General features: G+C 41.9%; 1 protein-coding gene across 1 annotated transcript in view; it reads left to right on the forward strand.

Annotated features, from left to right (window-relative positions):
• CYP27B1 (cytochrome P450 family 27 subfamily B member 1) overlaps positions 1 to 12,145 on the forward strand; it is a 31,012-nt gene extending 18,867 nt beyond the window's left edge. The window contains exons 4-9 of the mRNA XM_085600803.1: positions 302 to 502; positions 3,178 to 3,341; positions 6,090 to 6,256; positions 7,419 to 7,500; positions 9,192 to 9,389; positions 10,271 to 12,145. Of these exons, the coding sequence (XP_085456929.1) occupies positions 302 to 502; positions 3,178 to 3,341; positions 6,090 to 6,256; positions 7,419 to 7,500; positions 9,192 to 9,389; positions 10,271 to 10,384 (926 nt within the window). The 3' untranslated portion in view covers positions 10,385 to 12,145. The remainder of the gene's footprint in view (positions 1 to 301; positions 503 to 3,177; positions 3,342 to 6,089; positions 6,257 to 7,418; positions 7,501 to 9,191; positions 9,390 to 10,270) is intronic.
• The last annotated feature ends 506 nt before the right edge of the window (positions 12,146 to 12,651 follow it).

Consider the following 12,651-nt stretch of genomic DNA (forward strand, 5'->3'; position numbering starts at 1 on the left):
AAAAAGTTGTGCATTGTGGCAGCCAACATACTTTAGGAGCAGCCTCATGTTGTTCACAACCATATACTCTGTCACTGTCCTTTCATTCCTTGACGCATGTAAATAACCTTTATTGAGCATTGGTGCCCCTAACATCTGGTGTGTGCTCCCGGTGCCTCTGACCAGCTCTTCTACACTCTCTGCTTTATTGGCATCTGGTTGAGTGGTGTCCCATCCATTTTCTTTTATACTTATTGAGTTACCATCAGATTCTTGTTCTCAGTGTGCTGTCCTGATCTTTCATGTTCTTCTTCTTCTCCAGGTATTTCGTCCGTGCTTTTTGAATCGCGTATCGGCTGCCTGGAGCTAACTGTTCCTCGGGAGACGGAGAAGTTTATCCAGTCCATCAACACCATGTTTGTGATGACGCTGCTCACCATGGCCATGCCCAAGTTCCTGCACAAGATCTTCAGAAGGCCCTGGCAGAAGTTCTGTGAGTCATGGGACTACATGTTCGCTTTCGGTGAGGATATGTTTCAGTCTAATTGCTGTACATCCCGTGTCGACCTCCTTGATTTTTATAAAGGGTGATTGTCGTGACTGGTGCTGTTATAGGCCAATTTTATTGATTCATCAGCAAAAGTCTTGGGTAGAGTGATCTTTAACAGAATAAGGACTTGAGTCAATGAAGAAAATATTCTTAGTGTTTGCCAGTATGGGCTCAGACAAGGCCTAGGTACCACGGAACAGCATCTGAACCTTCAGCGTATCATTGCCAGGTGCAGCTCAATGTACTTGGCTCTCATGGACCCGTCTAGCTTGTTCAGTCACATTAACAGGTCCAGGTTGTGGCCTATGCTATTGGAGCTGGGCAGCCGCGGTCCATGCAGGTAACAGCGGTGGGGCCATGTAAGGGGGGCTTCCGAGGGACAATGCTGAGGGAAAATTAATTATTTAATTTCCCTCGGAAAGCAAAGGGACAATTAATTATTTAATTTCCCTCGGCATCGTCCCTCGGGATCCCCTCTTACATGGCCCCATCACCCCATCGCTGTTACCTGCACGGACCGCAGATGGAGCTGGGGCTTGATATGGCTCTGGTGAACTTTGTGTCCGATTTCCACAGCAAGTTATCTGCCCGAGTAAAACATTGCTCTGATGGGCAATTTTGTGATACTTTTGGCCTAGAATAGGACTGCGACAGGGTTGTATCTTAGCACCAATACCTTTTATTATTTTCGTTAGCAAGCTGAACTTCCACTTGAATGAATGTGGGCAGGATGTCCCCTTGATTGACCATGTCCTAATTCTCTGCTTATTATATGTCACCGTGTTGTTGGTGCGTACACTTCGAAGTTTAAAAAATCTGGTCTGGGGTTTTGCTATCTTTATGACTAGCCTAGATATGGACATCAACTGCGCTATGTCACACATAATGGCCTGCAGCAGAATGAGTTTGAACACTAGTACTTTAACCATCAACTCTAACAAGCTGACTAAGGTTTCTAGCTTTTCCTATTTTGGGGTTTTGGTTTGATGCCTTTGGCTTATGGCACTCTAACATTGCAGCCAAATGCCACACATTTCTGCAGTTGGTACCTTTTTCAACCATGGCCCTTTAATGGGAAGAAAGCCCATTGCAGCATTTTTTGTGATCTATAGAACACAATGTGTGCCTGTAGTCATTTACAGGTCTGGTGTGTGGGGAATGCCCAAGCCCAATGCATCAAAATAGAGGAGAACCGCTTCAGTCTCAGTTTTCCCTATTTGTCAGGAAGAATATGGCCAATGTTTACAGAGGACTTAATTCAACTCTCTCTGCTGTTGCTATGGTTGTCTATCTGGACTAATCCCCATGCCTCCTTCATTCAGCAAGTTATAAGAGACTACCTTAACTGCGACCTGAGACTGAATAACCTATGGTTATCTTTTGTTAAGCGTTGTGTTAACATGGGCAGGCCTTCCGTTTTTGCAGACCCAATTTCTATACCTAAATAAGGTGAGCAATGGTTATAGCGTACTGTTTTTGAAGTCAGGCCCACTGAAAGAGACAGAAAGTAGCTCGTTAAGCCTACCAACAGAAAATATCTTAATCTGCAAACTACCCGGGGCATTAAACAGTATTTATTGCATACATTTGCCCATTGGGAGAGGGCCTTGTTGCTCAAATTCCTAACAGGCTCTTTATGAACCTTATTATATTTCCTGTCGTGCCAGTTTGATGGAGATTGCTTAAATGATTGTCCTGTGATGGTGTTTCACCTCAAACACTGATGCACGTTTCTCTTTTTTTGTAAACTTTTTATTTTGTATGCAAAAATGTTTTATATCCTTTATTGAAAACCAATAATTTTATAGATTGTAGACTAGGTTTTTTTACATCTGCAGGCACTTAAAGATCAAGAAACCAGTTTTGATGTTGGCTCTTGTTTAAAAATGTCTACATAATTGTTGCAAAAGTTTGATTTTTAAATGTTTTTATCCAATATTATAACTGTGTATGTACTTTTTTGAATATTGGATATAATGGAAGGAAGATTTTTTGTCTGTCTGTCACTGTCAAAATATGACATTTTACCTTGATGGGAACTCTTCATATCTATGGTAATTCCCATCCTTCCCCTGCTATGATCCCTCATTGCTGGAACTCAGCATATTTGTGGGGATGCATTCCCAGCCTGACCTTCTGCTCCCCCCCACTATCAACATTAAAAGCCCCAACATTTTTAGGATTGCTTTGTAATCCGACCGTTTGCCCTCACTCGTTTTAATTGATTGAACTCCAGGCATTATCCACACAAATGTCTGGGTTTCTGCATGGAACAAGAGGACAAATTGGCGGTGAACTCATCCCTCCCTATTCCTCTGATGTTAGGAGTTTTGTCAATTTGTAACCAATGTCCATCATATAATGCCAGTTGTAGATGCCAAATGCATTAGCCATGTTTCTCCTGCCATCACAGCCCAGCTTCCCAGGTCAGTGGCTCACCGGCTCTCTCCCATGCTAGTCATTGTTTCTGGGTCCATAATTGTTCCCTGTGTCAGGTTCATAATCAGCATTTTTCCTGCCATTCTGATAACTGATTTAAAGCAAGGTAGATTTTTCTGAAATCTCCCATTGAATCCTCCTTCTGACTCTAGGGAAATAATTCCTGCTGCCCGTCTCTCGTCTCACCACATGTCATGTTTTCTTTGCAGCCAAAGGACATATTGACAAAAGAATGGCTGAAGTGGCAGAGAAAGTGTCCAGGGGAGAATCTGTGGAAGGCAAATACCTCACATATTATCTGGCTCAGGAGAAGCTCTCCATGAAGACAATTTATGGGAATGTGACAGAACTTTTGCTGGCCGGCGTTGACACGGTAAGTCCCTTTAGATGTCCCAGGAACATCACGCCATCAGTTGCCCAATTCAGTGTGAATAATGCAAAGGCAACAGCATCCACTGACCAGCTTTATTGCTGAAAACTGTTGCAACAATGGTTAAGAAGAAGCTTGAGAAATAAAGAGGCATGATTACTTTAAGAGATGGGAAGCATGCCTACCATAGAGCATCTTAGTGTGTCACGTTTTGGGGCTGTCGCAGGTATGCTTGTATCTAATTATTGCCATGAGGACGATCATACTCTCCTCTATTTACTAGCTGAACTACATACAGAAATCTGGATTCAAGTTAAATTGTCTGACGGGAATGGCTTAAAGCCACAAATCCCAACATGCAGTGATTGACTTAAAGCAGGGATATATCCACACACCTCTTATTTTCCCACTTATATTGCTGGCTTACCTGTTATATTGAGTCACAGTGACACCCCCAAATTTGGGCAAACATTTGTTACTCATTTAGTGCACTCAGACCAAACGGAAAATTTTAACTTCCACACAAACATCCTTCAGCGCCAACAAAACCGACTACAAGCTTTCAGTAACCTGGAAAATTTGAAGATACATCACTTGAAAACAAACATAATGTACTTTGGGTGTACTACCTAAGGTTTAACTTGATCCTAAAAAACAAAATGGTTGAGTAGGCCACACACATGCACTTTACCTATCTTGGAGTAAACATAGAAAAGAAATTGATCTGTTATGCTCACAAAACGTTTTATCAAGTAAGACTGCAGAAGTTTGTTGGGTAACAAAATGTTTGTCTAGGAAATATGGCGGGAATATTGGTCTAATCACTGCTGTTGAAACAACCAAGCTACTCCCTCTGATTTTATTTGGAGTGCTGGCTTTCAAACAACATATGGTACATAAACTATAGAAATTGTTGATAAGAAATAGCCGGAATATTGTAAATTTAAGATCAGCCACCACACACTGTCACTTAAGATTTGAAGTAGGCTCTCTCTTACCAGTTGCTTCCAACAGTGTTAACGTTATCAACTTTTACTGCTATTGCATGACCTAAAATTAGAACACACCAAAAAATTAATGAAATGTCATCAACTGGGAAGCCGCAATCCTTAGCTAATCACCAACTTAGTACTCTACTGATCGAATATAAATAGCCAACAATATCTGTACTTTCTAAGATGGACGGGTTTGAATGCAAACTGCCGGTGAAGAAGGCAATTAAAGCTGCACTTGTTGTCTGATCTTAAACAGTCATCAAAATATAAAAACTCAAGTTACATACAACCAATATATACTATAAAAACAATCTTACCTGGATTTCACCATCAATTCACAAACAAAAAATCATTTTTAAGGTTCAGACTTTTATAAATGATTTTGTCAGAATTTGAAGGATTATCGAACTTTGCCGAAAAGAAGCAAATGCTCTGTCGGCTGTACGATTGCGAAAAAGAAGATATTGAACATGTGTTTGTCTATACCCCAATCTACTTGAGTTACGAAAGAAATACATAATAACAATATTAATTAATTTTGATGTCAGAGCAAATAAAGAAGCTAGTTTATTGTGCTTCAAAGGCCCAAGTGAAAAATTGATGAGAAGCACAAAGAAAGTTTTAGCCTTAGTTGAACACACTTCAAATGGCTTAATTGTAACCGGTCATTAATGATTCCTCTAATAACACAAAACTGTATGTTTTAGTTGAATCTTTTATAACAAAATTAAATGCACATGTATTGATGGTTTGTATGCTTTATCCATGTTTTAATTATGATAGGGTTTTTAGTTAACCTAATACAATAAATAATGTGCTACTTACTAGACTGCATTTGCCACAGAACGAGATGGAATAAAATCGAGATTGTAAAATAAAGTTTCAGTAATAGGGGCCAGGTTCTTCAATATTGAGTGTGATGTGGGACTGGTAGGGGTAAAGACCCGAACAAGGCTGGAGGTTCAGGAAAGTAGTATGGAGGAATTATGTTAAACCCTCCTCCACCGTCTCCTTGTAATCAATCAATCAATCAATCATGGCATTTGTAAAGCGCACTTCATACCCGCAAAGGTCTCAAGGCGCTGGGGGGTGGGAGGGGGGGGGAGCTGCTACTGTTCGAAGAGCCAGGTCTTGAGGAGTCTTCTGAAGGTCAGGTCTTCGGTCTGCCGCAGGTGAATGGGGAGGGAGTTCCATGTCTTAGCGGCGAGGTGGGAGAATGATCTGCCGCCGGCGGTCACTCTTCAGAAGCGGGGGACTGTGGCGAGGGTGCAGTCTGCGGAGTGGAGCTGGCGGGTGGGGGTGTAGAGGCTGAGTCTGCTGTTGAGGTACGTTGGTCCGGTGTTGTGGAGTGCCTTGTGTGTGTGGGTGAGGAGTTTGAAGTTTATCCTCTTCATGACAGGGAGCCAGTGCACGTTTCTCAGGTGGGGTGTGATGTGGCTGTCGCGAGGGATGTTGAGGATCAGGCGTACGGAGGCGTTCTGGATGCATTTAAGCCGTTTCAGGAGCTTGGCCGGGGCTCCTACGTAGAGTGCGTTTCCGTAGTCCAGTCTACTGCTGAAGAGGGCCTGGTTGTCTGTCCTTCTTGTTTCGATGGGGATCCACTTGAAGATCCAATGCATAAGAGGCATTTTTCACTAAGATTTGTATTTATGTATGTCTTATATTTAAGGCCAGAAGTAGAATGTTCCTAGAAATATCTTGCCTGTTGTGCTGCATCCCCACAGGCCACTAAATGTCTCTCCTTCATTGTCCTCAGATTTCAAGTACACTATCCTGGAGCCTGTATGAGCTGTCCCGCCACCCTGAAGTCCAGACGGCGCTGTACCACGAAATTAGGGATGTGTTGCAAGGCCGGCGGATCCCCTCTGCCGCAGATGTGACTGGAATGCCGCTGATGAAAGCTGTTGTTAAGGAAGTGCTAAGGTGAGAGCTCTATTTAACTATAGATGAGCTTGAACGTGGTTGCTTTTTTAATGCATCTAACGAAAGGAACCACTTGCCGTATTTAGCTGACGGCTGCCATTTTAAGAGAATGTGTCCAGCACACAGCAAATGAGCATGGGTCTGCTTGAGCAGTGAGGGAACCGATGTGTCCCAGCATGATGTGATTCGCCAAGCATTATTAAGCTTATACGAATGGTGGCACTTTGCCTAGTTTGAGGGACAGCAGTGTTAGAGCGTTGCGCGTATGTAGACCAACCTGTTTCCCTCACAAGTGTAGTACTCGGTTATCTCACTCCTTGGCTACTCACCCCTTTTCATTTCTACCAATGTATAATGCCCATAACAGGCCACAGGTTTAGGGGGCTGGTGGGGATCCAGTGCAGGTCCTGGGATCACACCCAAATACCAATAGCCTGACTTTACTAAAGCTTCTGTTTTATGAACTTAAGTGAGTATTTTCACATATCCATGTATTTTTGCATGTATCATGCAACCACAGCCTGAAGCTCTTTAGCAATTGTTTCATGTGGCTGACATATATCTTTGAGAAATTAGCATCCAGAGTTCCCTCTTAATGCTAAAACTGAAATATAGACAACAACAAAGTAAACATTCTCACATCTTGAAATATTTTACATTGAAATCATATAACATATTTCTTTTTCCCATATGCAAGGTACAGGTTAGCGTTATGCTCAGGGTCAGCATAGTACAAGACTAGCAATAGGTTTAGGACTATGGCCATGGATATCATTATCCTTGATGTGAGGGCTGGGGTTAGACTCGTGGTTGGGATTTTGACATTAGGTTTGTGATGCTTTTCATTGGCATTTACATTTCAGTTTTTTGTTTTAACGTTTGGGTATTGTGACCTAAAAAATATACCTGCTCCAGATTTCCTGCTGTTCCCATTACCACCAGATATTCAGATTCTGCAGCCCCTTGTTTTTGGCCCCAGTTTTCCAAAACGGTTGTTTGGCGGCCATTGTTAGGCTCATGCGAATGATCATTTCCATAGAATTCCTTTATAGAAATGTATAGAATTCCATGATCAGAGCTGTGTTTTCTGGGAGGAAGCTGTGACCCTACAGAAGCAGGCATCAACCTAGACTTAACTGCAGTTATTCCTTCTTCTTATTAGGTTGTATCCGGTTATCCCTGGCAATGCTCGAGTAATCTCGGACAGAGACATCCAAGTGGGAGAGTACACAATCCCAAAAAAGGTGAGCTCAACTAAACGCTCAACCCTTTATAAATGTTAACATAAAATAATGCTGTTTTACCTGGTCACCAAGTGTCTGTAGCAGATCAGCAAAGTATTAAGTAATATCCTAGTCACCAAGTGTCTCTAGCAGTTCAGTAATGCATTAAATAATATTCTGGTCACCAAGTGTCTCTAGCAGTTCAGCAAAGCATTAAGTAATATTCTGGTCACCAAGTGTCTTTAGCAGTTCAGCAAAGCATTAAATAATATTCTGGTCACCAAGTGTCTTTAGCAGTGCAGCAAAGCATTAAATAATATTCTGGTCACCAAGAGTCTCTAGCAGTTCAGCAAAGCATTAAATAATATCCTGGTCACCAAGTGTCTCTAGCAGTTCAGCAAAACATTAAATAATATTCTGGTCACCAAGTGTCTCTAGCAGTTCAGCAATGCATTAAATAATATTCTGGTCACGAAGTGTCTCTAGCAGTTCAGCAAAGCATTAAATAATATCCTGGTCACCAAGTGTCTCTAGCAGTTCAACAATGCATTAAATAATATTCTGGTCACCAAGAGTCTCTAGCAGTTCAGCAATGCATTAAGTAATATCCTGGTCACCAAGTGTCTCTAGCAGTTCAGCAATGCATTAAATAATATTCTGGTCACCAAGTGTCTCTAGCAGTTCAGCAAAGCATTAAATAATATTCTGGTCACCAAGTGTCTCTAGCAGTTCAGCAATGCATTAAATAATATTCTGGTCACCAAGTGTCTTTAGCAGTTCAGCAAAGCATTAAATAATATCCTGGTCACCAAGTGTCTCTAGCAGTTCAGCAAAGCATTAAATAATATCCTGGTCACCAAGTGTCTCTAGCAGTTCAGCAAAGCATTAAATAATATCCTGGTCACCAAGTGTCTCTAGCAGTTCAGCAAAGCATTAAATAATATTCTGGTCACCAAGTGTCTCTAACAGTTCAGTAATGCATTAAATAATATTCTGGTCACCAAGTGTCTCTAGCAGTTCAGCAAAGCATTAAATAATATCCTGGTCACCAAGTGTCTCTAGCAGTTCAGTAATGCATTAAATAATATTCTGGTCACCAAGTGTCTCTAGCAGTTCAGCAAAGCATTAAATAATATCCTGGTCACCAAGTGTCTCTAGCAGTTCAGTAATGCATTAAATAATATTCTGGTCACCAAGTGTCTCTAGCAGTTCAGCAAAGCATTAATTAATATTCTGGTCACCAAGTGTCTCTAGCAGTTCAGCAAAGCATTAAATAATATCCTGGTCACCAAGTGTCTCTAGCAGTTCAGTAATGCATTAAATAATATTCTGGTCACCAAGTGTCTGTAGCAGTTCAGCAAAGCATTAAATAATATTCTGGTCACCAAGTGTCTCTAGCAGTTCAGCAAAGCATTAAATAATATTCTGGTCACCAAGCGTCTCTAGCAGTTCAGCAAAGCATTAATTAATATCCTGGTCACCAAGTATCTCTAGCAGTTCAGCAATGCATTAAGTAATATCCTGGTCACCAAGTGTCTCTAGCAGTTCAGCAAAGCCTTAAATAATATTCTGATCACCAAGTGTCTCTAGCAGCCAAAGGTCTACAGGGAGGTGCTGATACTCCTCCGCAATGCTTTTTCCATTGACCACTGTGCGCTTTAATTACTATTCAGGTGGTTCTTTGCCTCACATCGTTCTCTTCTTCTCCTTAGACGCTGATCACACTGTGCCACTATGCCACCTCTCGGGATGAGAAAACCTTCCCCAACCCCGACAAGTTTCAGCCAGAGCGATGGCTGAAGAAGGACAACTCCTTCCACCCATACGCCTCCATCCCCTTTGGCTTTGGAAAGAGGAGCTGCATCGGGAAACGGATTGCGGAGCTGGAAGTCTACTTGGCTCTGGCTAGAGTGAGTACTGATGGGGGTTGCCCATGTGGGAGTACGGAGATCAAAGATACGGACGTTGATGGGACGTCTCTTATCGCAATGTTTGGAGAATCCTATGAGATTAAGTGAAAGTAACAATGCCATAAAAGCCTCACAGATACCAAGGATACCATAAGGGGAGGAACGTGTCATATTAAATCTTCAGCTAAATTTCGCCCATTTAATTGTAAGAGGATAATATTAACCAGAGAAGCACTCTATTAAATTGTACAGAAATTAGAAGAGATAGTAAGGAAGAGTGACATTTTAAGGAGATATTAGATGAGGCAGCCTCCTCTCGACCTGGTGTGGAAGAATACTGGTGCTACAAATGTGGACAAAGTCCACTTACTTAACCTATTTAGCTACATATCAGCAGACTATGAGACACGCCACTTATTGCATGGGGCCAGTCAGTAGCAAAGGACAACAAAGAGCCCCATTATGATCGATACAACTACTGAAGTGTAAAAAAAAACAGAGAGCAGAGGAAGGAATAGTACAGTGAAATTGACGAGACAAATCAATTATATTCATTATTGAGTGGATGATTTAACAATCGGAATGCTAAATGAGGTGTAGATTAGTGATGTGGTGAGGAGTTTATGGAGGTCTACACGGGAAACTAGTTTCAGAAGTGGTTTTTGATTGAATACATAAGCAATGTTTGAGAAATAAACCATGGGCTGTAAAGAGATTGGGCGAATATCTGTGTTGCCCTAGGTATTTTCTGTTGGCGTATGGGTCGTAAAAAACTAAAATGCCCTTCGTAAATCAGAGAATAATGTCCCAGCTCAATGCACCAGAATTATTATCATATTCAATGGTGAATTTACTATAAAATCTTATCCTTTTTCTTTCAGATTCTGACAAATTTCGAAGTGAAGCCAGAGCAAGAAGATAGCATTGTGAGACCCATGACCAGGACACTCCTGGTGCCGGAAAAGGAAATCAACTTGCAGTTTATAGATCGATAAAGTTAGCGGTAGAAGCAGCGCCACAGCAGCCCAAGCAAACTCTTCCGAAGGTCCATGGAGAGAGCAACAATGCACTGGTCCAGAAAGGACACTGGTCTGGATAGGACAATGGCTTCCCTTTCTATGGAACCTTGGGGTCGGAAAAATTGGAAAGTTGGAATCTCCCATAAGGAAAATGCAGGTTTCCTTATGACACTGTGGAAGCAGAGTAATCAGGCCCCCTCCAAGAAGGGGTCTAGTACAAAAACTTCAAGATATTCTTGAGTCTTTCAAAATATATAGAGAATGAATCGAAACAGTTGTTTCTTCAACTCAGCAAAAACGAACAAGTATATTTACGCCTCTGTTTATAATGCGGCACAGGCTTAATGCTCAAATCTGCCATGAACAAACTGACTTAGTTGTCTTGGTATGTACAAACAGAGCTCTTACTAGCGAGGTCTGAGCACTTACTAGCGAGGTCTTCAACCGGTTTATTAGCACAACTCAAAACTTTATGGCGGAAAAGTACATGAAGATCACAGCACTGCTTTCCGGTTAAGACAGGTAGATCTTTTGGGGGGTAGGCATCACATGGAGACCATGTGGCTGCTGATCATGTTTGCAGAATTCAGGAGATTTCTAAAGCTGAGGAAAATTCAGGTTCAGAATGTGCGAAAAGGGAAGTGTGAGGGGGCAAGAGACAGCAGAAAGAGTCAGCATGCTGAACAATCACCGTACGCGACAGACCGTAGTTGCATGTCACTGACTGCTGACCTACTGAAGAGACCTTTAAACTGCCCATTAAAACTGTCACATCATTTGTAGAATGCACAGTCAGTCATCTGTTTTAACCAGTTAACCCATGGATGGATGAGAGACTGAGTGACTATAGGATTTTAGGCTTCACGAAGGCGTTAACCCAGTATTGTAGCTTAAAGTGTTAACTAGGGTAAAACTGAGCCATTTCTCCTCCTCTTAAAAACCCTGGGGCAGATTTACAAGCCCCTTGCGCCACTTTTGCGTCACTTTTCCCATGTTAAAAGTGACGCAAAAGTAGCGCAAGGGGCTGGTAAATCTGCCCCCCTGAGACCATTTCGACACATCTGGTACTAAGTTAATTTCCCTTAGAATGTGAGACATTTAGTAAACTACCAGACAAGTTCTAAATTCCCTTTCATCATCTAATAATAATTAGATCATCGTGCAGTAATAATCATCAGCACCAGATTCTATTAATAAGGTGAACGGTTTTGCTGAGGGCGCCAACAAAGTGTTTTTAAAGAAGGGACTGTTAAGCAGCACTTCACACAGCGGGTATATTGGCCTTTGGAATGGACACAGTGTTGATAATTGGGGAGTCAGTGGCAAAAACCATCAGAGCTCTTTAAGGTAACAATCAGTTCAGAAGGTCTTAGCCCTTAGCAGTCACTTCAGATAAAAATGGGCCCTAAGGCGTAAACCTTTACAGACCTTCTAAAAACCTTTCAGCCACAGGACCACGTGGTTGTGCCACTTGTGACTATTATGAAGAAAACGATTTATTTTCTCAAATTCTCTGCATAACTGTGAAGACACATGCTGGTTATTGAAGCAAGACAGTACATCTGAGCCAGCCACGAAACCTCTTGCCTTATGCATGACGTTTTAGCAGCTTGTTCACTGTGGTGCAACATTGTTAATGTTGGGAACAGTGAGGTGTCAGTTTTGCGTGAAGTTATACCTTCAGTCCCATGCGTAGTGACGGCTCCTCGAGGGAGTGCTGCGGGGCGGGGGAGGGGGAGGGGCAGGGTGGGGGGGGGGGGTAGTAAACTCCGGCATACGGCTGAACGGAGTTGAGTAAATACATTAAAAAAAAGAATTACATTGCGCGCGCTGCAACACCAAATCGGTGTTGCAGCGCGCAATGTAATTTGTTTTATTTATTTATTTTTTTACTCACCTCCGTTCGGCTGTATGCCGGAGTTTACTGCCCCCCCCCCCTCCCCCCGCCCCAGCACTCCCTTAGGAGCCACCTCTGCCTATACTTATTATGAAAAACAAACAAGATCCTCCTTTAGATAAAAATGGGACTCGGCCCTCAGGCACCCCTATAATATGCATATTCTGTACATTGTTCGTTTACAAAAAGTATTTTATTAATGAAACCCAGCCCATCGTGAATGTATTTAAAACACGTAGCCTTATTTATTTCTCACTTGTTAGAGTGTAATTTGTTTAATATTTTGCAGCATATTATGTGATACTTTATTGTTCCTGAAATAATGTGACACTTATTTATACTACCA

This window comes from Triturus cristatus, chromosome 4_2 (genome assembly GCF_964204655.1).
Source record: "Triturus cristatus chromosome 4_2, aTriCri1.1, whole genome shotgun sequence".
NCBI classification, from domain to species: domain Eukaryota; kingdom Metazoa; phylum Chordata; class Amphibia; order Caudata; family Salamandridae; genus Triturus; species Triturus cristatus.